Source organism: Anguilla anguilla, chromosome 6 (assembly GCF_013347855.1).
Source record: "Anguilla anguilla isolate fAngAng1 chromosome 6, fAngAng1.pri, whole genome shotgun sequence".
NCBI classification, from domain to species: domain Eukaryota; kingdom Metazoa; phylum Chordata; class Actinopteri; order Anguilliformes; family Anguillidae; genus Anguilla; species Anguilla anguilla.
The window spans coordinates 52,003,565-52,025,219 of NC_049206.1; the positions used below are offsets into that span (position 1 = coordinate 52,003,565).

The 21,655-nt window shown below is 52.4% G+C and overlaps 1 protein-coding gene across 1 annotated transcript in view; it reads left to right on the forward strand.

Moving 5' to 3' along the window:
• The window catches only part of man1a1 (mannosidase, alpha, class 1A, member 1), a 127,124-nt gene that overhangs the window by 91,463 nt on the left and 14,006 nt on the right, over positions 1–21,655 (forward strand). Inside the window, exons 5-8 of the mRNA XM_035421343.1 lie at positions 2,703–2,797; positions 17,729–17,852; positions 18,142–18,235; positions 21,279–21,394. Coding sequence (XP_035277234.1) covers positions 2,703–2,797; positions 17,729–17,852; positions 18,142–18,235; positions 21,279–21,394 — 429 coding nt within the window. The remainder of the gene's footprint in view (positions 1–2,702; positions 2,798–17,728; positions 17,853–18,141; positions 18,236–21,278; positions 21,395–21,655) is intronic.

The window sequence follows — 21,655 nt, forward strand, 5'->3', positions numbered from 1 at the left end:
TACGCGGAAACGGCGGGTTTCTTCGCGGCGGCCTCGTTCACGGCCTCCTGCTTAGAGCCGCCGCGTCTCCTCGTCCGGGCCGCCAGCCGTTCGCATGGAGGGGATTGAGCCATTCGCACTGCCGTCATTACTCCCTGCTCCCTTTTCACCCTTTCATTAGCGTTGCCATGGAGCCCTTCCTGTCGGCCTGCCTGCTGCTGTCGAGGTTCAGCTCCAGAAGCAGCGCTGTGGGGACTGTCCCCAGGAGTGACTGTATTCTGCAGTGTGTACCTGTCCCCAGGAGTGACTGTATTCTGCAGTGTGTACCTGTCCCCAGGAGTGACTGTATTCTGCAGTGTGTACCTGCCTGTGTACAGGTTCAGCTCCAGAAGCAGCACTGTGGGGACTGTCCCCAGGAGTGACTGTATTCTGCAGTGTGTACCTGCTGGTGTACAGGTTCAGCTCCAGAAGCAGCGCTGTGGGGACTGTCCCCAGGAGTGACTGTATTCTGCAGTGTGTACCTGTCCCCAGGAGTGACTGTATTCTGCAGTGTGTACCTGCTGGTTTAGAGGTTCAGCTTCAGTAGCAGCACTGTGGGGACTGTCCCCAGGAGTGAGTGTATTCTGCATTGTGTACCTGCTGGTTTAGAGGTTCAGCTTCAGTAGCAGGACTGTGGAGACTGTGTTCTGCATTGTGCGTCTCACACTGGCTATTGTGAGACTTGAAAGCCAGACGCAAATCCCTTTGTGGAGCCGAATCCGCTTTGCACACTTCGCACCGTGACTGTTACTGTAACACTAGGTTGCAGATAAACCATGCGTGCTCGTGTGTGTGTGTGTGTGTGTGTGTGTGTATGTATGTTAGTGTGTGTGTGTGTGTGTGTGTGTGTGTGTGTGTGTGTATGTATGTATGTATGTATGTTTGTGTGTGTGTGTATATGTATGTTAGTGTGTGTGTGTGTGTGTGTGTGTGTGTATGTATGTATGTATGTATGTATGTATGTATGTTAGTGTGTGTGTGTGTGTGTGTGTGTGTGTGTGTGTGTGTATGTATGTATGTATGTATGTATGTATGTATGTTTGTGTGTGTGTGTGTGTGTGTGTGTGTGTGTGTGTGTATATGTATGTATGTATGTATGTTTAGGTGTGTGTGTTTATGTATGTTAGTGTGTGTGTGTGTGTGTGTGTGTGTGTATGTATGTATGTATGTATGTTAGTGTGTGTGTGTGTGTGTGTATATGTATGTATGTATGTATGTTTAGGTGTGTGTGTTTATGTATGTTAGCGTGTGTGTGTGTGTTACACCCCTCCCTTCTCCGTCGCTCTGCTCCCCCTCGTGTTTAACAAGCGGGATTTACGGACGGGCCGCCGTGCGGAACCGCCCCGGCGCCGGTGAGTGATGGGCGCGCCGATACCATCTCCCCCCCCCCCCCCCCCCCCGAGAAACATCCGGCATGCCGCGCCCCGCTATCTCTCCCCCCCGCCGCCCCGGCGCGGAGCCCTCCCCTGACACGTAATTACGGCGGGTGATGTGTGGGGCCCGGGCCGTATATCAGCCTGCGCGACCGCGCCGCTAGCGCGTCTCAGTACCCGCGGCGCACAGGCCCACGCCCTGGAGCGCCATCACTCTGCCTTTCTTAGAAGGATGTGACCTCTCTTCCCCTCCCCCCCCCCCCCCCCCCCGGCCTCCTCTCCCCCCCTCCCCTCCCCTCCTCTGTAATTTGAAGGATTGGTGTCATGTGCCCCCGTCCTCAATAACACGGGACGGGACAGGCCGGGGGGGTTTTTTTTTTCCCCCCCGTTCCCCGACATGAAATATGTAGCACATGACATTGCGCTTCGGAGTTTGGCGGTTGCCCTTATCCAGATTACTTTTTTTTTTGTTTGTTTTTTTTTGTTGCACACGAAATCCATTTGCTGCTGGATTTTCAATTGGGGTTAAGCACCAGGCTCAGGGGACACAGCGGTGGCTCCAAAACCGGGATTCGAGCCCACAGCCCTTCGAGTTGGGAGCCCAGTTCCCTACCCATAATGCTCCGGTGCTGCCCTGGTTTTTTGCCTCTGTGGCTTGTGTGCGTTTTCTCATTTTTCTGGCGGGCAGTATTGACGGACGTCTCATTTCCGCCATCTGATGGGTAGGGCTGTGAGGCATGGTGTGAGACGAGGGAGAGGCTGGGGGGGGCGGGGGGGGGGGGGGGGGTGGCGATGATGCGTTAAGCAGGAAGTCAGCGTGCTCGGGACAGCCCGCTGGCCCTTATCTGATCCAGTCATATCAGCAGCCTTCAGGGTCCGTCCTGCCCCCCCTTTCAAAGGCAGAGCCGTCTCGCTGTGTCTGTGAGGGAGGGGAGGGGGGCTGGCGTGTGTGTGTGACTGTGTGTGTGTGTGTGTGTGTGTGTGTGTGTGTGTGTGGGAGAGAGTCAGTGAATGAGTGAGTAAGCAAGCATGCAAAGACTGACTGAGTGAGTGAGCGTGCCAGTGTATGTGCGTGCATGTGTATATGTGTGTGTGTGTGTGTGTGTGTGTGTGTGTGTGTGAGTCAGTGAGAGAGAGTGTGAGAGACTGACTGTGGTCGGTTTGTACACATTCTGGTTTTCGTAATCAACCCTCTCTCTCATTCTCTCAAATCGTGGCTCGCCTCTCTTTCTCTCCCCTGCTGGTCTGAAAGAGCCGTTTGCTGACCGAACTTTCTCCCCCCTCCCCCCCTTCCCCCCCCCCCTCCCGCAGGTGTACAGGAAGAAAGCGGTGGAGCTGGGTGAGAGGCTGCTGCCGGCCTTCAAAACCCCCACGGGCATCCCCTGGGCCCTGCTGAATATGAAGAGGTCAGACCCTGCCGGCCTGCTCTCTCCGGCTGAGCTGAGCTCTTTCACTTCCCTCCGCTGCCTGAGGCTGCCTTCACTAATCATTAGGGCTCATTGTTCTCCGTTTCTACAGTTTCACCTAAAAATACCCAGATTTTTTTTTTTTTTTAAAAGGAGCCTATCGAATTCCACCCTGATTTTATGTTTTCACGCGTTTTTAAAAAGTTGTTCCTGTTTGTGTGAGATTAGGCATGCGGTGTCCTCCTGTGGCGAAATTGACCCTGGTTAAGCTCCGCCCAAGTCCCGTTCTCCTTAGTTACTGTTGCTAATTCCGTCAAGCTTTCGCTTTGGAAGGCTGGTTTCCATAGAAAGCCCACTGAGAGGGATTGACTGATTGACTTTATCAGATTGAACACAGACTACCCCCTTGTTAATCAAGCGATTCCTGGGTATGTTATAGTGCACTGCATTTAATTCATTTCATGGTGATCTTGAAAAAACAGCTTTATTTTCCTGTCTAAGTACCATAACGAAGGCCTCCTTAGAGGATTTACACCCTTTTTTGATATTCAAAATCAACAATAAGAATAAGAATAAAAACTGAAAACAATGAGCCTTACCAATAATACACCAGCACTGACTCACTGCTGCCCCTACTGGAGCACTGACGCACTGCACAGCAGCAAACCGCTTACCTTCCACGACTTCAGTGCACAGTCATAGACCACAATTACATAATAGCTGTTGTTTTGCTTTTACTTTGTTTTTTGTTTGTTTTTTTTGGGGGTCAAATATCAGCGAGATAATGCATTAGCAGCCATGTTCAAAACTTCTGGAATGAATAAGTCAAACTGACACAAAACTGGAGCCCTTCGTTGAGATTTGACTGGTGAATTGTCTGCACTGTCTGTGTTTCTGTTCCAAACACACAGTGAGGATTAGTCACGTCAGCCTACAGGGTAACAGGGTTCTGAAACACAGAGTGAGAGAGTGTGTGTGTGTGTGTGTGTGTGCAAGTCAGAGAGAGCGAGGGAGAGAGACAGTTAAGGTGTGTGTAAGTGAGAGAGACAGGGAGAGAGTGTGTGTGTGCGTGTGTGTGTGAGAGAGTTTAGAGTTTAGAGTTTAATAAAGCCTTTAGTGTTCCATTTGTTTTACATTGGTAGTGGGTTAACCTCAACTGCAATACTCAGTCAATACATCTCAGCCATTTTCCCTTTTTATGTCACAACAAACAAAACTCATACGCTTTGCATGGCCAGGACAAGTTAAAAATAACTTAATTAAGTCAACTACCCATCATCACCATCATGGCAAAGAACCCCTCCAGCGCCCCCACCCAGACAGACAGTGTGGGAGAGAGAGTGAGACAGTGAGAGTGTGACAGGGTGCAAGTGAGTCAGAGAGAGAGAGGAAGAGAAATAGTGTCAGAAAGATTGCGAGGGAGGGAGGGAGGGATTGGGGGAGGGAGGAAGAGAGAGAAAACGAGGGAGACAGCTAGACAGTGTGTTAGAGAGTGTGTGGGACAGTGAGAGTATGACTGTGTGTAAGTGAGTCAAAGAGAGAGGATGAGAGATAGTGTCAGAGAGATAGTGAAGGTGAGAGGGAGGGAGAGAGAGAAAGAGAGAGGGAGGGAGGGAGGGAGAGAGAGAGGGAGGGAGGGAGAGAGAGACGGCAGCACAGCACAATGAGGAACTGCAGCCAGTTTTAGCCTGTCCCAGTCGTCACATTTCAGCATCCCACATTCACAGCCCTTTCATTTCAGGGCCTTATCAGTCATTCCAGAGTCACATGCTCCCTTGGCTCTCCCCAATCTGTCCCCTGTCACCTGACCACAGTCCCCACCCCCCTCAGTCATCTGTTCCCTGTCACCTGACCACAGTCCCCACCCCCCTCAGTCATCTGTCCCCTGTCACCTGACCACAGTCCCCACCCCCCTCAGTCATCTGTCCCCTGTCACCTGACCACAGTCCCCGCCCACCTCTCAGTGAACTCCCTAATCTCACTGATGACACCGTTCAGGCCTTCTCAGCACATTACAACCACAGGCCTGATTTTCAACAGCTAACGTTCAGCGAAATTACAATCTGTTGATTGGTAAGCTTTTTTTCATAAACCTCATTAGTTTCCGAATATAAGTTTCGAAACATCTCTGAACGGGCCTGGGGGGCTTGGGCGACCTTGCCGCGTTTCGCCGGGTTCGTTTCCAGTCCGTCTTTGCAGCAGATTAGAGTTTTGAGCCGTAATGGAAGCTCGCGAATGAAAAGAAGTCGGTCTTTGATCGTCTCTATCAGGAACAGCTTTTCACCTTCCGGCCCTCCGGCCTGTCTCTCTGCTGTTCAGCGCCTCCCTGTTTATTTGATGGCTCATTAATCTAATAAAATAATTAGGAGCGGAGTATTCACAATTAAATAATCCCAGTAAACATTCAGACATAATGTTTAGTGCATTTCATATTCAAAATGCTGTTCATAGAAAAGGTAGCTTTCTACTGTTCTTAATTGCGTGAGAGAAATTGCGAAAATTGTGGGACGCGAATAATGGATTTAAAAAATACACATTAAGGGAAATTAAAGAAAAGAATTAGTCAACAGACTGAAGTCTTATTTCACTCACCCTGTATGTCATCTGAACCTATTTTGTTCTTTTCTTTTTTTTTTTCCCAATTGTAGTTCAGCTCTCAGGTTATTAATTGAATTCCAGGTTGTCGTGGAGACAGCTGCACGTGAGCGCGCAGCCAATTAATCTTCCCCGGGCTTGCGAGCGAATGAAAGGGTTCTCTGTACGCCTCGACCCGGCAGCCTACCTCACCCTCAGCCCCAGGGGCACGGAACGCCCCGCAAACTCCCCCCGCAAACTCCCCCCGCCAAAACCAGCCGGCGGACCCCCCCCCCCCCCCCCCCGACCCATCTTCGCACCCCACGGGAGGACGCGCCGATGTTGATTTATTTATCCGGGCCTGAACGCGCCGGTCCGCAGAGCACTAAGTCCACTCGCGTTGGGCTGATAAAGACCGTAATTAACACTGATCAGATCAGCAGCGGATCGGCAGGAACCGTTCCCGGGCAACGACGCGTCCAAATGGGGATCGCCTGTATTCAATCTGCTGCAGTCCTAACCGCTAAGCACTCTGCGTTTAAATTGCGTTTACATTTGCGTTCGCGCATTTGGCAGGCGCTTATTCCAAGGGCGGCTTACACAGCTTGCTGTAGATTTCTGCACAATCCGTGAATACAGCTGTGCACTGAGGCAATTCGGGTTAAGAGCCTTGTTCAGGTAAACAACTGCAGTGTCCCACTTGGGAATCAAACCTGCAACCTCTGAGTCACCGGCTCTGTTCCCTGATCATCACGGGCGAACCCGGGCTTCGGCTGAAGAGACGGCTTCAAACTCGAGACTTCAGAGGCACACACTTTCAGCTCGTAGCGCTACAAATTCTGTTTACTTCAAGGGCCGCCGAACTCTAAAAAATCTATTGCTCGAGAGCTTTATTTATAGCTGGAGTCAAAGTGCACCGCAGCTAGATTAAAAGGAGGGCTCGGTAATTCTCTCAAAGATGGTGACAGGAAGATGACCTTTCCCTCCCAGTGGAAAGGAAGTTATTTGCTGATTTAGTCACAATAGCAATATATTTTAGTGTTTTATTTTTAATGCCCCCATGCTTTAGCTTTTATCTGCCCCCCCACACCCCCCTTTTTCTGACTCTAACTCTTGAGACCACCCAGGTTCTGTGGTAGAGGGTTCAAGCCAGGACAGTTTGATTTTTCAATTGCTGCACTGCGAAAACCAGAAGATAAATCAGGCTTAATAAGTACTGTAGTCTTATATTCAGACTTAACCCTTGCATCTGTTACTATGGGACCGCGAGATTGCCAATGAGGTGAGACAGTTTGGCTCATTTTAAGAGTTGCCAATGGGGTAAGAGAATTTCAAGCAAAAAGCAACTTTTAACACAAGCCAAATATTTTCTACCTGAGAGAAGAAAATAAGACTTTAAGTCTCATTACAAGCCTGAAAGAGAGGCTCTTTTTTGCAGTGTGGCATGTGCAGTTTTTGATGCCATGCGTCCCGGGACATTCGTGTACAGAGTATTTCGGGGGACGGGCCGTCTCGCCCCCAGACGTGTGCGTTACCGCCGCGCGGCGTTCCCCGGCGCGTCGTAATCGCGCGAGCGCCGCGAGGCGGGTTACAGCCCGACAGCCGCTCCCGCCGCGGGTCGTCCCTGCCAATCAGCCGCCCTCCCCGCTCTTGGCTCTCTCTCCCCCGGAGCCCGGGGGGGGTTGGGGGGGGTTGGGGGACGTGTCGTCCCGCCGTCGCTCCCGGAGCTGTCGCTCGGGTGGAAACGAGCGCCGGTCCGTCGGGAAGCCCCTCCCCCCCCTTTACGGTGCGCGTGCGGTTGCGCGCCTGCTGCGTGTGCGGAAGGCCTGCTCCTGATGCGTGTGCGGAAGGCCTGCTCCTGATGCGTGTGCGGAAGGCCTGCTCGTGATGCGTGGCTGCGTGCGGTAGCCTGTGTTCGCAGGGTTCTCTCACAGAGCATCGAAACGCTGCAGAAACGTGAATGTAAACAGCCTGCTTGCTCGCAGCGAGAACTTGTTAGACTCTTCTTGAGTTGCTAAACCATTACAAAGTGTTTTTTTCTCCAGCCTGTTTTTCCTGTCTAGGCCGTACCGCACTGCGCTTCATTTGTAGTGTCGAAACGGAGAACCGCATCTGAAAGTCCTGGGGTTTCGGTGAGAACCGGCAGACCCTGTCTCCGGTATCCGCGGTGTGAAAAGGGGACACGTGCTGGCCTGTGTAGACCTGCCCGCGGCTGCAGGGCGCGGCCGCGTAGCTCGTACGCCATTCGGAAAGACAGTGATCTGACATTTTCAATTTGTTAGGAAAACAGGAGGAACAGTAATCTTAGCCGCGCTCGGATCTCCGGTCTGACCCACTTCTGTTCGTCACCTCGACTCCCCCCCCCCTTTCATTAAACGCGTTAAATATTTACTCTAGCCCAATTTCATTAAGCCAGGGGCAGCTCTCCTCCACATTCCGCTGGGGAGCATGCTAGGTAGGTAGAGGCGGCTGACATTGAAAGTTAGACAGCGCGCAAGATTCAGCCCCGATGAGAGGTTTCACCGGCGAGCCTTGACATCCTAAGTATTTCTGGGACGTTTTTTTTTTTTTTTTTTCATTTTCAAGTTAAAAGTTACAAGAATTAATTAACTGTGAAACTGCTCTTCACATCATTTAGATTTCAGTTTGATATAAATGGACGCGGTACAAAAAAATATATAGCATCGATATTTCGATGGAGGAAAAAAATAAGGGAAATCTCAAGGTTAATAGCCATTTGCGGAAGCCAAGTGTGGTGGCATTGATATTTTGATGGGAAATAAAGTGAAACATCAAAGCTCAAAGCCAAGTGTGGCATAAATCTTAGATCAAGGTCAATCGGTAGACGTGTCGCTTGAGTGGTAACCATATTTTATGTTGGTGTGGTGAGCTTAAAAACAACATTGCATGGGTTAATGCCTTATTGTCAACGCATAAATAATTATCTAAAGGCTGCAGCAGACCTGTAAGAGCTGGATTTGAACCTGCAGCCACCTGCCTCGACTCTAAGTCAAATTATTTTCGGACGGATTTGTTTTGTTTTGTTTTGTTCATAGGAAAACCTTTTTTTTTGTAGGAAATCCTATGTGACGGTAGATCTCCAGGGACAGGGTTGGGCAGCGTTGTGTTAAGGGATCTCGCTTATTTTCGTACTTTAAAAAAAGCGCCCCACGTCACGGAAGCGGTGAGAACGACGGGCTTCCGGAAAGCGACGGCGGAGGGGAGAACGAAGGTCGCCAAGCGTCTCTCGCCACGGCGAAGCTCTGGGCGCCTTATCGAGCTCATTTCAGCCCCGCTTCGCCCAAATAGTTCGTCTTCATTTCTTTCTCTCCAGTTTTTATTTATGTACTCTGGGAAAATACTAAAAATTTGGGGGGTTTTTTTTTGCATGGTGTACAATGAAGTCGCGCACAAAGAATAATCAGTCCAGTCAAAACCTTTGGGATCTGATCATCAATTTAATTAGCTTTTCCCAAACATGAAAGGATCAAATTTTTCTCTTAAACAATAAAATAAATAAAAGCTGTTGAGATTAATTGGAATGGCTCTGCGACAAGGCAGTGAGGAAAAGTGTGTGCTATTTCACAAGACCGCTCACAGTGAAGTCTTGTGAAAGGGGATATTTGTTCTCTGTCCAAAGAAAGATTATGTGTGTCATTCCGGTCCCCTTGTCTTCTGGGTGCTGCTGCAATAATACCTTTAACCCCTTTGAAGTGCAGGTTTTGTGGAATGTTTTCTCAGAATTCAGTTCCAGAACTCCACTGCTTTCAATTACCAGGAGTGATTGTGACATCAGCATTAGAATGTTCCGTTAAGAACATTCCAATGACATACTTGTGATCCATTCATCCTTCATCCAAACCGCTTATTTCTGCTCAGGGTCACGGGAGGGCTGGAGCCTATCCCAGCATGCACCGGGCGAGAGGCAGGAAAACACGGTGGACAGGTCGCCAATCCGTTGCAGCATATTTCTGATCTTGGGTTAAATGCTCATATTCTATGAAACAAACTGAAATTTGATGGTGGGTCAGGAATCTTCAGCTAGCCCTTTGTGCTCCTCGGATATTGAAATCCCACAGCCCCCCCCCCCCCCCGGCCGGATCCGTAACGTGGCAAATTGGATGCCTGTCGTCCCCACGCGTGGCACGTGGGCTTATTTTAGCTCAGATATGGAATTGGGAGCAGAGGGATTGGGAGAGATCAAACGGCCCGGAGAAAAAAAAAAATCTCATTTAGCAGATGTCAGTTTAGGCGGAGGCTACAGCTGGCGGCCCAGGTGTGTTAGGCCCCGCCTCCTCACCTGCTGAGATGTCAATCACACCGCTGATAGAAAGAGCCGTCAGTAGGCGGGCACGTGGTCGGCATGGCCGCCAGAGAGGGAGCCGTAACTCATTCCTCAAACGGCGGGCGGTCCGGGACTCGAGCGCTGGCGGAGGCGTGGCGCGGGGGCGATGGGCATCGCCGACACGACCTCGGGGATGATCGAGCTTCAGAGACTCTGCACGCTGCTGCAGACGCTGCTGTCTTTAAGCTCACTGGTTCTTTTCCCTCTGTGCGCTGCTGCAGACGCTGCTGTCTTTAAGCTCACTGGCTCTTTTCCCCTCTGTGCGTTGTGCTGGTGAAACGTGCGGCTTCTGCAAGGGGGAACAAGCTCTGGCGCCATGCGTGTTCTATGAGGGGTTTTCTGCACTGCGGTGTCTGTCTGTGCATTCCTGCTCAACATCTGTCCTGTGGGTTCACACGCAACTGGCCTCTGATGAGCACTTCAGGATCACAGTCCCTTAGATCCTTTTACCCCCCCCCCCCCCCCCCCCCCCCCACCACATGCACACACGCACACGCACACGCACACCACACACAGCCCAAACATATACATACACACGCACACATACACACACACCCCACACAAACACAAGCGCACACACCCCACAGTCATACACTCGCACACCCCACACAAACACAAGCACACACAGCCCACACTCACACACACACACACACACACACACACACACACACACCCTTCCAAACACACACACGCACATGTGCACGCACACACACCATCTCTCGCTTTCCCTCTTCCAGGACTCTGTGAGCCAGTGAACCCTGGCAGTGGTGGGCCTGTGAGATATTTCTCCCGAACCCATTTCCTCCAGCTTATCTGCGCCCTGCACCCCATCCCGCTCCCCTTTATTCGGACCATAAGCAAGATAAAGGATTCCCAAATCAAATTTTCCCTGCTGCTGGAGCCTGACATCAGTTTGACTCGACTCAGCCGGCCTAAATTCAATTAAATGGGAAATCGTTAGAGCAGGATGCTCGGTCAGGGACCAGGAGGTCCGGCAGGGTCCAGGGATACTGTTACCAGGCAGGCAGACAGACTGACGGACAGACGGGCAGAGAGGCAGGCTGGCAGAGAGACTGGCAGAGTGTGGGCTTCGTTGCAGTGCCTTCTGGGTGTTCTCAGTAGGGGTGAGAACCAGACCATTGGTTCGCGGTCATTGTTGACGATTCAGTATCGTTGGCATGGGGCTGGTATTACCAAAACACTGGACTCTACCCCCTCTACCCAGTTTCAATGGAGTCGTTTTGATTAGGCAGTTTATTGCAGTGCTCGGTTTGAACATTGGTCTTTCGTAGCTTGCCATGCAATTCAAAATAAAAAAGAACAGTAATTTGTATGGTTTTTTTTTTCCTGAGCAGTAATTTCATCTCTGCAAATTTGCTTGATTTTGGTTGTGTCTGAATATAAAGCACATAAAAGGAGTTCAGAAAAATTTAACACATGCATTCTACACTCTTGTAAAGCAGATATGGAGAGCCAGTTTACATTAGGCTATATGGAAATACTGCCTGCTCAGAAGGGAATATATTAAGCTTTTTACATTATACGCACATACACATGCACACACACACACACGCACAGCATGACTAACAAAACCCTAAACACAGAACAATAAGGGAAAACATGGCAGGATTTAATTATGCAGCTGTTGTGTTCCTTTAAGGAAACGTGATAGAAGTTTGTTTGAAGCTCAGCAGAAGACTCAAAGCATACATGGCTTTGGGGGAAAAAAATCAAGCAAATAAATGTAAAATATCTCTTTTGATATGCAGGGGGCATGAGAGCGCAGCGGGGGCTTCATGCAGCGCTCGCGCTCACTCCCGAAACCCCCCCCCCCCCCCCCGGGGATGGTCGCTGCGGGGGGGGAGGGGCTGTATGAGACCTCATCCGCTCTGCACGCACCGCAGTCTTGCTTCTGCTGGCGGGAAGGGGGTTTGGTGCCCCGGGAGGGGGAAAGGCTTAAAAACGCGCAGGGGGGCGGGGTTGGGGGGGGAGGGGGGGGGGTGGGGGCTGTTTGTTCATAAAACGTTGACGTTTGCGTTTCTGGCTATCCTCACCAGCGGGAGTGTTTTAGCCTTTTCTTTTTCCAGATACCTGAAAAGTTGGCACAGAAGGGGAGGTGTCTGTGTGACAAGGTGTAATCAGAAACCACTAATGTGGTTCTAAACATGAAGAAATAAGCAGAACTTTGTGTGCTGATTGCGTCGGTGTTATTGTGATAACAGCGATGCGTTAGCGTTAGTGAAGTGTGTTATTGGTTAGTACTTTGCTGCTGGGTGATTGACAGTTGGCAACTACCCTCTGAGCATGTGTTCAGAAAATCATCTGCGTGTCCGGATTAGCGGCTAACAGTAGCCTTATAGTGCATAGTGCATCCAGGCAAGGTGGCATAGGACTGAGCGCCGGTCCGCGCGTTGCCAAGCTACGGCCAATCATTCACCACCCCGCGGGGCTGCCGGCTCTGACACGGGCGCGGGAGCGGGCGACCACCAGTACCCACACGGTGGAACCCATCCACCACGCGGATCTGCCGGATACTCGGAGCTCGCTGTTTACAGAGCGGCTGGTGCGGTTTTCAGCTTCCTGTTGTAGCGCTAATACCGCAGGACGTGCTCTCAGTTGACAAGAGACATTGGAGAAGACTGGTGTGGAAAGCTAGCTATCTAATCTGGGGTCTTCAAGCTGCCGCTACAGTAGTTTGCGCGCTAGCCTCGGCTGGGGAAGAGTGTTCTTCTGTTATCTCTGATGTGCAGAGGAACTGGCACGCGGCATAGGCGAGTATAAACATTTGTTTATTCTCTAACATGAATTATCAATGCCGTGGGAACCGAGAGGTATTATTTGTCCCTCGCTGCGCGTGTAAGTGTTGTTAAGGCCTGTCTGAATGAGGTATTTTACAGGGAAAAAAAGGCACTCGCAGTGCTTTCCGCTGGTCTCGCCTTGTCTCTGGGTAAACCGAGCGTCATGAATATCATCCCCAGCAAACAGTCCTGCTTAGTTTGTCATGAAAATGCCTCATACTCAGTGGGTGTAGAGTAACCCACAGCCAGGTCAGGTTCGTTTCGTATTACCATCTTGGCTCAGTTGGCACAAAATCCACTCACCACAGGTGCAGGCTGGGAAATGTAGTCATGTCCGAGGTGCCACAGTGCTGCCTGGCATTTATGACCGAGAGTGGATAGCAGTGAGGAAATGGTCTGTGTGGTCCCCCTGAGAGACGGTGGGGGTGCAGAAAATGCAGTTGCCCCATAAGCTACCAGCTGCTGCCTGGAAGAACTGGCTGTTTTTGCTAGCTCTCTCCCAGAATACTATGCAGCCTGTAGAGCCTATAACAGTCACTACTGTGGAGGAGAACTCGTACCTATGCTGCAGGTGTAAGTGTCACAGATGGCCATTATAAACTGGGGGGGGGGGGTAAATACAAATGTTTAGAATATGTATCTTTTAGTATTATTATGTTTACAGTTTAGAACTCCACACTGCACGTGACACTGAGCACTTGGTGTTCAGGGTAAAGCTGGCAGCGTCCCAGAAGGCTCACTTGCCCTCTCGGCTCCCGCCACTTAAATCTCCAGGTACTTGCCACGTAATTTAGCCGCGGCCTTTTTATGGGCTGTTATTACCCCACGGTTCACTGTGGACGTCAAGGCAACAACATGCCGGCACCGTCGGCGAAAGCCTTCGGAGACCACTTTTGCGAAATGGTTGGTAATTGCATCTTGAGTTGTGTCAGGACAGTAAGGAAGGCTAGTTTTGAGAACGCTACCTTCGGTGTCCTTGGTGACGCCATAGCAACAGGGCTGATAGCTTCTTCTTTTTTCGCCAATGCTGCCCACATTTCCGTTATCTGCCGGTGACATCTTTTAAATGTAGCTGACTTGCAGCTTGAAGTAGTGTCAAGTGTCTCGCAGTGACACATAATCTGAACTAAATGCTGCAACTGAAGTGAAACAGTGTGAGTGCTCTCAACATCAAGCAAACGAATGTGACATTTTCTTGGCTGTTACTTTTGGAAATATGGTTAAGAAAATGCACTATTCTTAGTTGAATGTGTAAGGCTAGATGTTGGAGACTGTCTCCAAGCTGAGTTTGAGAACGAAGTGTGGGTACATTCTGTGTGGTCCTCCAGTCCTGTAGGATTTAGGTTTTTTTTGTAACCTGCATGTAGACCTGCAACATTTCTCTCCGTCTGTTTTCTCTCAGGCACGGAGAGGTTGTCCCTGTAGGCCCTTCTCAAATTGTCCATCAGGGCTTTGTGCCTGTGCTGATAATTTGCTCTCACATCAAACATTACCATCCCTCTCCCGGGAAAGATATCTTATTTGATACGTCTTGTAGAAGTCCCCTCTCTCCCCCCTGGTAAAACGAGCAGCAAGAAATTGCTTTCAGATGTCAACGAACTTTACTTTTTTTATGCCTTCACACAGTTTAACTTGTACCTTCTCTCGCTCCCTTGCTCTCGACCAGAAATATAGGCGTCAAGCAGATCTATTTCCCCTTACTTTTCAAGCTGCGTAATCATTTTTCAGTATCTGGGGAAATTTCTCGATCGATATGCTTGCATTCTTACGCTCAATTAAGATGCCAATTTAAGCTGTGGTCACTCTCTCCCACATAGCAGTGTACAACTGCTTTCACCATGCATCGTAGCTTTCATTCTCCCGATCTGAACACTATCTGAGAGCCTTGACAAGCACTGGGCTCCCCTCCATGCTGATTGGGCAAGGAGTCCTCAAAAAAGGCTAGACAAAGGAAGGGGGGAATATTTTTACAGGAATGTAAAGAGGGTGTTTTTGAGCAGGTCTGAAGCGGTTTTTGTAGAGTTCAAGAACAGGCTAAGAGTGCGATGTGATGATGGCTATGAATCTGCACACCCTTGAGGCTATCTCCCCCCCTCCATTGACTCCACATCCTGAAACAAATTCAAACATAAAACTGGTGGGGTGAGTCCACAGTATTTACTGAGTCGTTTGGGGATGGGGGGGGAGGGGGGGTGGGGCACTTGATCTTGAGTTAGCGCTGCAAAACGGATTGTAGCTCATTCCCCCACCTTGCGCCGAGCTTTCGCCACGACAAGCCGGGCTCCCTGAGTTATCTCCTCCTTCGCACCCTCCCTCCCTCCCTCCCTCCCTCCCTCCCTCCCTCTCTCCCTCTCCTCCGCTAGGCCTTCAGAGGGCTCCGCCCGCAGGAGCGCCAGCTTGATTTAAAGAATTTAATTAGGCCCTGAATGACGGATGCTCGTCTCCCGGGCGATTGGGGGGGGCAGGGGGGTGGAATCGCAGGAAGCGGGGAGAATTACGACGTTTGCAGTTCGGGGGAAGTTAACGGCGAGCGGGCCCGCCAAGGTTCTGCGTCGCCGCAATCTGGATACAGGAAGCACGGCCACTTCTGCCGTTAATATGGCGGCCGGGGCCATTTTCATTCTCTCAAGGTGCCGTCTGCTTTTACGTTGTGTGCTCAACACTGCAGATGAGTCAGCGCATGAGGCCTGACTCCCAAAAGCCTGACGGTACCCGTCCCAAGTGGTAAGGCCCCGATTCCTCCCGGGTTAAAGGTGGAGAGGGAGGGTCATAAGTAGAGTTAGGCTATTTGTCGAGAGTTCGCGGTTGCGTGCCGTTGCCATGGCGATTCCCGCCTGACCCTCATCTTCGCTCGCCGATGGCCTCGACGGCGGTTTCCGGCCTTGCGTCAGGTCGCGCGCCGCGCTTAAGTGGGCAGCGGTTCGGCGATGAGGGCCTCGCTCCCAGCGCCCGGGGGCCGACGGCGGCGTTCGTCCCGCGAGCCCCGCTCCCGCCGAGCCCCACTTACTGCTCTCAGCGGGAGCGAACCCGCCGCCCCGGCCTAATGCGGCGGGATTCTGCTCAAGAGCGCATCTCAGCGGGAGACCGGTCAGTACTGCCATAACATGCAGAGGAAGACCTGTCCTACAGACCGGTCTGCATAGAGGCAGGGAGGAAGGGGCACAGTCTTCAACCCCCCCCCCCCATCTTTGCCAACCATCACAGTGTGTTAACTGCGCCTGCCGATTATGCATTTCGGGGACTGGAACATGAAAGAAAAAAAATGTTTTCCCTCCATACCGATGTTTTGTGATTTGCAGAATTTGCGTAACGTGGTTGAATCACCCGCATAATGAAAAGCAAGTCGTTTTGCCTGGATGTGCAGGGAAGAGGCAGGGATCTGCTGTCATTATGCACACCGATACTCTGGTCTCTTGACGGTGGCGTGACCAGCATTTCAGCATTTCTGAACAGCGAAGCGCGCGCAGGAGAGCGGGGCGTGTGCACGCGCTCAGTCCCAGCTTCCAGAACGCCCACGTGCAGGAAGTAAAACCGTGTGATCAGTCGAGTTGCTGAGTAATCGCTTTTTAGGCAGCTTATTCCTTTGACATCAGTGGCCAACTTGTCACTTAGCGGACTCCCTCATCAAGGTGGTTTATGTTCCTTATATTCTGGTGCTTTTTATCCATTCACACTGTACAGTATGTACAATAAGTTAAGATTGAGTGTTAGATACACTAGTGGCGCATTTCCCTCCTAGTTACAGATTTCAAAATTTCATCATGGTTGGCTGGGCTCACCTCTTGTTCAGGTCATCTCTATGACTTATCGAGCGGTACGCTTCTGTGAGCAGAGGTACAACCCCAGGTGGTGACATTGAGTCGGCTGGACTGAAAGCACATTCGTTCTGCTTACAGTGCGTTCACTCTAACTCTCCTGGAAAAGTACAGTCAAAGTGATGAACAGAATCCCATCTCCTGTGCTGATATTAGACCCACTGTTTCAGAGTGAAGACCTACTCAGTATTCCGTACACACTCTCCCCCACTCTGTTCCAATCTCTGTCTCTCTCTCGCTCGGTCTTTCTCTCTCTCTCAGACACACACACACACACACACACCTCTCATGTACATGCACTGATACATATCTCTCTCTCTCTCTCTCTCTCTCCCTCTGTCCCTCCCATCTCCTTCTCTTTCTCAGGTTTGTAGGAGCTGTAGTCTTTTACACCTTATCAACCCATTCCTCAAGCTCCTCTGCATTAATCCGACCGAATCATACAGTGTTAATGAAAAAAATGTCTCGTGCACTTCGTCTTCCAGACAAAAGGTTTAATAACGAAAGTGACAATAGCCATTATTTTTGGGAGGCTGTGATTATGCGCCATTAGCACTCCGACGCTACACTATTTGTCTTAATAATTGGTGCCGGCACTAGCGCGCAATCTGGTGAGCTCGGGAGGCAGTACTACACTTGAATTATCGGTAATTGAAATTAGCCAGAATGGACAGAATGCTACGCTAAGGTCTCATATGGACTATAGGTACAGGCCAGGTGCTGACATCCATACTCTTGCAGTGGGAAACCAGGCCATTTTCTCGCCCTCCAAATTGTTTTGTAGCGATTTTGCACGGGAATCTGACGAGACGCGGCTGGTTTCTGTTGACGGTGCGGCGGTGTTCGTCGGCAGGGAAGAGTCTTGAAACGCGCAGAGGTCAGAGGTCACAGTCATTTGGGCTCGCTAGTCCGTGCATGAATGATAATGAACCTGAGGACTTCCAAGGATGTAGCAGCGCCAAGACGTTCTGAAAATTGACAGCAATGAATACATACGGAGTGGAGCATCTTGACTACTCTCGATGCAGCATCTTTAGCCGTGCACTGCATTTGTTCTCATGTTCCTCTCTCAGATGGTGCCATGGCCTGCTAATGCTGCTCTTTTACCATGTGCTCTTGTAGTGGGAGGAGCCAGTGGTCTCCACTAGGACCAGACTTGGTGCTAACGCCTTGGCATCAGTTTGCGGTCACGTTAAGAGGTCAATCACCACCGTTTGTCACCGCTCAGCTGAGGCTTTTTTGAGGAATACAAAGAAAAATATCATTAAAAATGTTGGCCCTCGTCCTGGAAGAGTTCGCCGCTCGTCCACTTTAGAAAATTGCAAGCGATGTCCCGCTCCCGGGACCCGCCGTGGCGCGACGGCTCCTCTAAAGGTCGGCGGGTGTGCCTGCTTTGCAGCGGGATCGGGAGGAACTGGCCCTGGGCGTCCGGCGGCAGCAGCATTCTGGCGGAGTACGGCACCCTGCACCTGGAGTTCATGCACCTGAGCAAGCTGTCCGGGAAGCCCGTGTTCGCTGAGAAGGTAAGGCTAGCGCTAGCCTTAGCGTTAGCGGCTAGCAGGCACCGGCGGTTCCCCGGAGCCCCGGCCCTCGTATATTTTTATCCCCCCCGGGGTACGAGCTCGCTGTGAGAGAGTCATTATTAATGCAACGCCTTGTCTTTACAGTAAGCCTGTGTGTCAGAATTGCATTGCATTTCATACATGCAGCTTTTTTTAATACTGTGCGTGATAGTGTGTGACCATGTGTGTGTGTGTGTGTGTCTCTCTCTCTCTGTCTGTGTGTGCGTACACGTGTTTTCTTCACTTCAAGGTTATGAACATCCGGAAGGTTCTGAATCGGCTGGACAAGCCGCAGGGACTGTACCCCAACTACCTGAACCCCAACAGCGGGCAGTGGGGCCAGCGTAAGTCAGCCTTACCCTCCTTCTCCTCCTCCTCCTTCACTCACCTCTATTAACCCAGCCCCCAGCACACTGTCTGCAGTGCTGATGGACTAAACACACCAATTTTCCCGTCATTAGAACTCGGTGTGCCCGAGTTCTGTGCACCAGAGCAATTCCACTCTGTTTGAATTGCTTTCTTCTTACCGGCACCGTAACAAAGCACTTAATGGAGTTTGGACAGTTTATACTTTTATACATCACCTTGAGGAGAGAAAATACTGGGGGGGGGGGGGTAATACGTGATTGAGGTGTGTGATATTGGAAAAAAAAGTAAATATGAAATTTGGACAACTTGTGGGAGGCTATTCAGGCGCAAAGTGAGTTCTCCCCCACCTTTTTTTTTTCCCTCTCGGAGTTAGCCTAGCCGTTAGCGTTCCGGTAAATTCCTCGCTCTCTCAGGGCAGTGTGTGCAGAAGCCTCCCGGTAGCCGCGCCCGGCCCCTGCGCTCGGTACCAGCCGGAGCCCGAGTCTGGCTCTCCGCAGCCTGGTTACGGAGGCGGCGGCGGCGTGGCGGGCGTCCAGCCCGACCGCGCCGGCGGGATGGCGGGATCATTAGCGCCGCGTCCCTGAAGGAGGGACGCCAGATGGCCGCTCGTCCCCCCCGGGGGGCGGAAATCTGCGTGTTTTTGGAAGAGCGGACGGATCGGCGGGCAGACGAGCGGCGTGATCTCGGCGGCGATTTCACGCCGCGCGCGACCGAGCGGAAAACCATAGACGTGCAATCCGCGGAAGCCGTCGGCGGACTTCTGAGCGCCCCGGCGGCGAACGGTCTGGGTTGGTCCGCTTCCAGACGATGCGAGATGGCCCGCGTCGTTACATCGGCTCCTCCTCCCATATCCATGACAACCACCTGGCCAGTAACCGCTCTCCCGCCCTCCCGCCGGAGGCACATTAAAGCGGGATAATCCCCAGGGGCCGGGGTTCACAGCCATGCGAGAGCAGCAGAGGGCTCTGAGCCAGGAACTGGCCCTTAGCTCTCCCGCCATAAACAGAGAGCTCTCCAGCTGGGGGGAGCTGGCCAACGACCAACACGACACCCCCCCCACACACCCTCCCCTCCCCAAAACTCACCCGCCCCCGACCCCCAGCTTCCAGACGCGCGGATGGGAAAGGGGGTCGCTCGCTCTGTTTGTCCCGTAACGGTTGTGTTTACACAGCGAGCCTCTCAGAGGGATTAATCCCGGCGAAACCGCGGGTCAGTCATTTCGCGGGACGCCAGGAGTATTTGAGAGGCGCTGACCCGGAGCCGGGAACAGCAGAGTGCTTTGGGTCTTAATGGCCCCGCTCGAAACCAGCCCGCTCTCCCGCAGAGAGGGGCTCACTTAAGCGCGCGGTGCGGATTTGGGAATTATGACAAAAACAACAACTCCCATGACCCCGCCGCCAAGGCCGGGGTCACGGGCCCGGCCTCGTATGTAGTCCACGCGCGTTCTGCGGTCATGAGAAAACATGGCAGCGCTTCCACCGAGGTCACTGGGGATTCGTCGGGAACGATCCGGAATCAGTCGCGTCTCCTCCCAAAATGCGGAGTGCATGAAAATGGACGAAGATAATATCACCAGAATAGAAAAAACTATCTTTAATCTTTTTTTTTTTTCCTGTTGTACGTGTCGTCTGGCTATTGTGATTTTAGCGACTGCGTATTTTAAGCTGAAGAATCGCGGGGGGGTGTGTGGGGGGGGTGGAGGGGGGGGGTTGGGGGGGGGGGGGTGTGTGGGGGGGGTGAGGGGGGTTTAATAAGCCTGCGAGATGACCTGAACTTTGGCCGTGTAAGTCTCAGAGGTGATCCGGCCTAACGATTGCATGAACCTTTGTCCGCCCCGCGGGGCTTTTTAAACTCTAATCCCTTTTCACATTTCTCGCGCGGCGGGAGGGATCGATGGCGATCCCGCGCCTTCCATCGCGCGCACGCCCTCGCCGTGCCCTCGCCGCGCCCCCCTGGGCTCAGAAACACGCTCCCCGCTGACGCTCCGGCTTCGTCGATCGCGTTTCTCGTTTACGAGGACGGGCCGGTCGTAAATAACCGGTGTCTTTCAGGGCTGACGGACGGCTGATGCTCGTGTCCTCTGGGAGACCCGGCGATGACCTCGCCCCCCCCCCCGAATGAAAGCCAGCTAGCTTATGTTCCTTTTGATACTGTCGCCGTGGCAACTGGAGATGTCAGTCAGAATCCTGGAGGAGAACCTCTGCCGTGTTCTTGATGACACAATGTTACAGCAGAGGTCTTCTCCCAACCCCCGCCCCCTCCATGCCTTACTCCTCCTTGTCACTGGAATTATACGGTCGCGTTGCGATCGAGGTCCTTGACCGCGCTGTCACGGTCCTGACCCCCGGTGGCATTGACACTCTGACCGTGCCGCAGACCCGCGCAGGAAGTGCGTCCCTGTCGAACGGCAAGGCCGCGCGCTCCGGCAGCCTTTCAGAGAGCCCGTCAGCGATACCGCGGCTGACGTGCAATCTTTATCCCGCCAACAAGGCCGGCCCGATAATGGCGCATAAATATGTATGAGGAAGTATGACGATCGATATGACAAACACTGTTTCCCGCGACCTCGCACTCATCCGTCACCGTGAGCGAGGCGGACGGGGGAGCGCCCGAGGGCCGCCGCGGCGTCCCGAACCGCGCGCCCCTCCCCCGCTCTGCCCCGCCCCCTCCCCTGCCCCGCCGCAGGCCCTGGTAAAGGCTCTCCCCCCTCCCCCTAAAATCTCATTCTTCCAGACACCTCCTCCATAACATTCGTCGTGACAGTCCTCAGTCCCGTTAGCCCCCGCCCCCCCCGCAGTTCCCTGCTTACAGGCCCTGTCCACGTCCGTGTGGCTTGGCGGAAAGGCGCGGTCTCGCCAGGGAGGGGTCCGGGCCCAGCGTAAACACGCTCGCGGGGTGGATGGGTTTCGGCCGTAGTCATTACCCTGTCAGCCGGAGCAGGGGGCTCTGTCTGCGGGAGGAGAGAGGTGCACATGACCCCCCCCCTCCTGACTCCCTGCTCGCGCTCCTGCCTTGCAGATCACGTGTCGGTGGGGGGGCTGGGAGACAGCTTCTACGAGTACCTGCTGAAGGCCTGGCTCATGTCCGACAAGACGGACGAGGAGGGGAAGAAGCTGTACTACGACGCTCTGCAGGTAAATGGGGAGTGTGTGTGTGTGTGTGTGTGCGTGTGTGTGTGCGTGTGCGTGCGTGTGTTTGGGGGGGGGGTTCTCTGTTCTCTACCGCATGCAGGTCCCGTCCCCACACGCAGCAGAGCAGAGAGGGGTGCAGAAATGCTGACAGCCCCCCCCCCCCCCAAAGAGAGGCTGCAGCGTGCAGTGCAGTCGGCTGCAGCGGAGCGCGGCGTTCTGCTGCCAGGTGCCGAATTTTCGCTCCCCGTGACGCCGCGGTGCCAG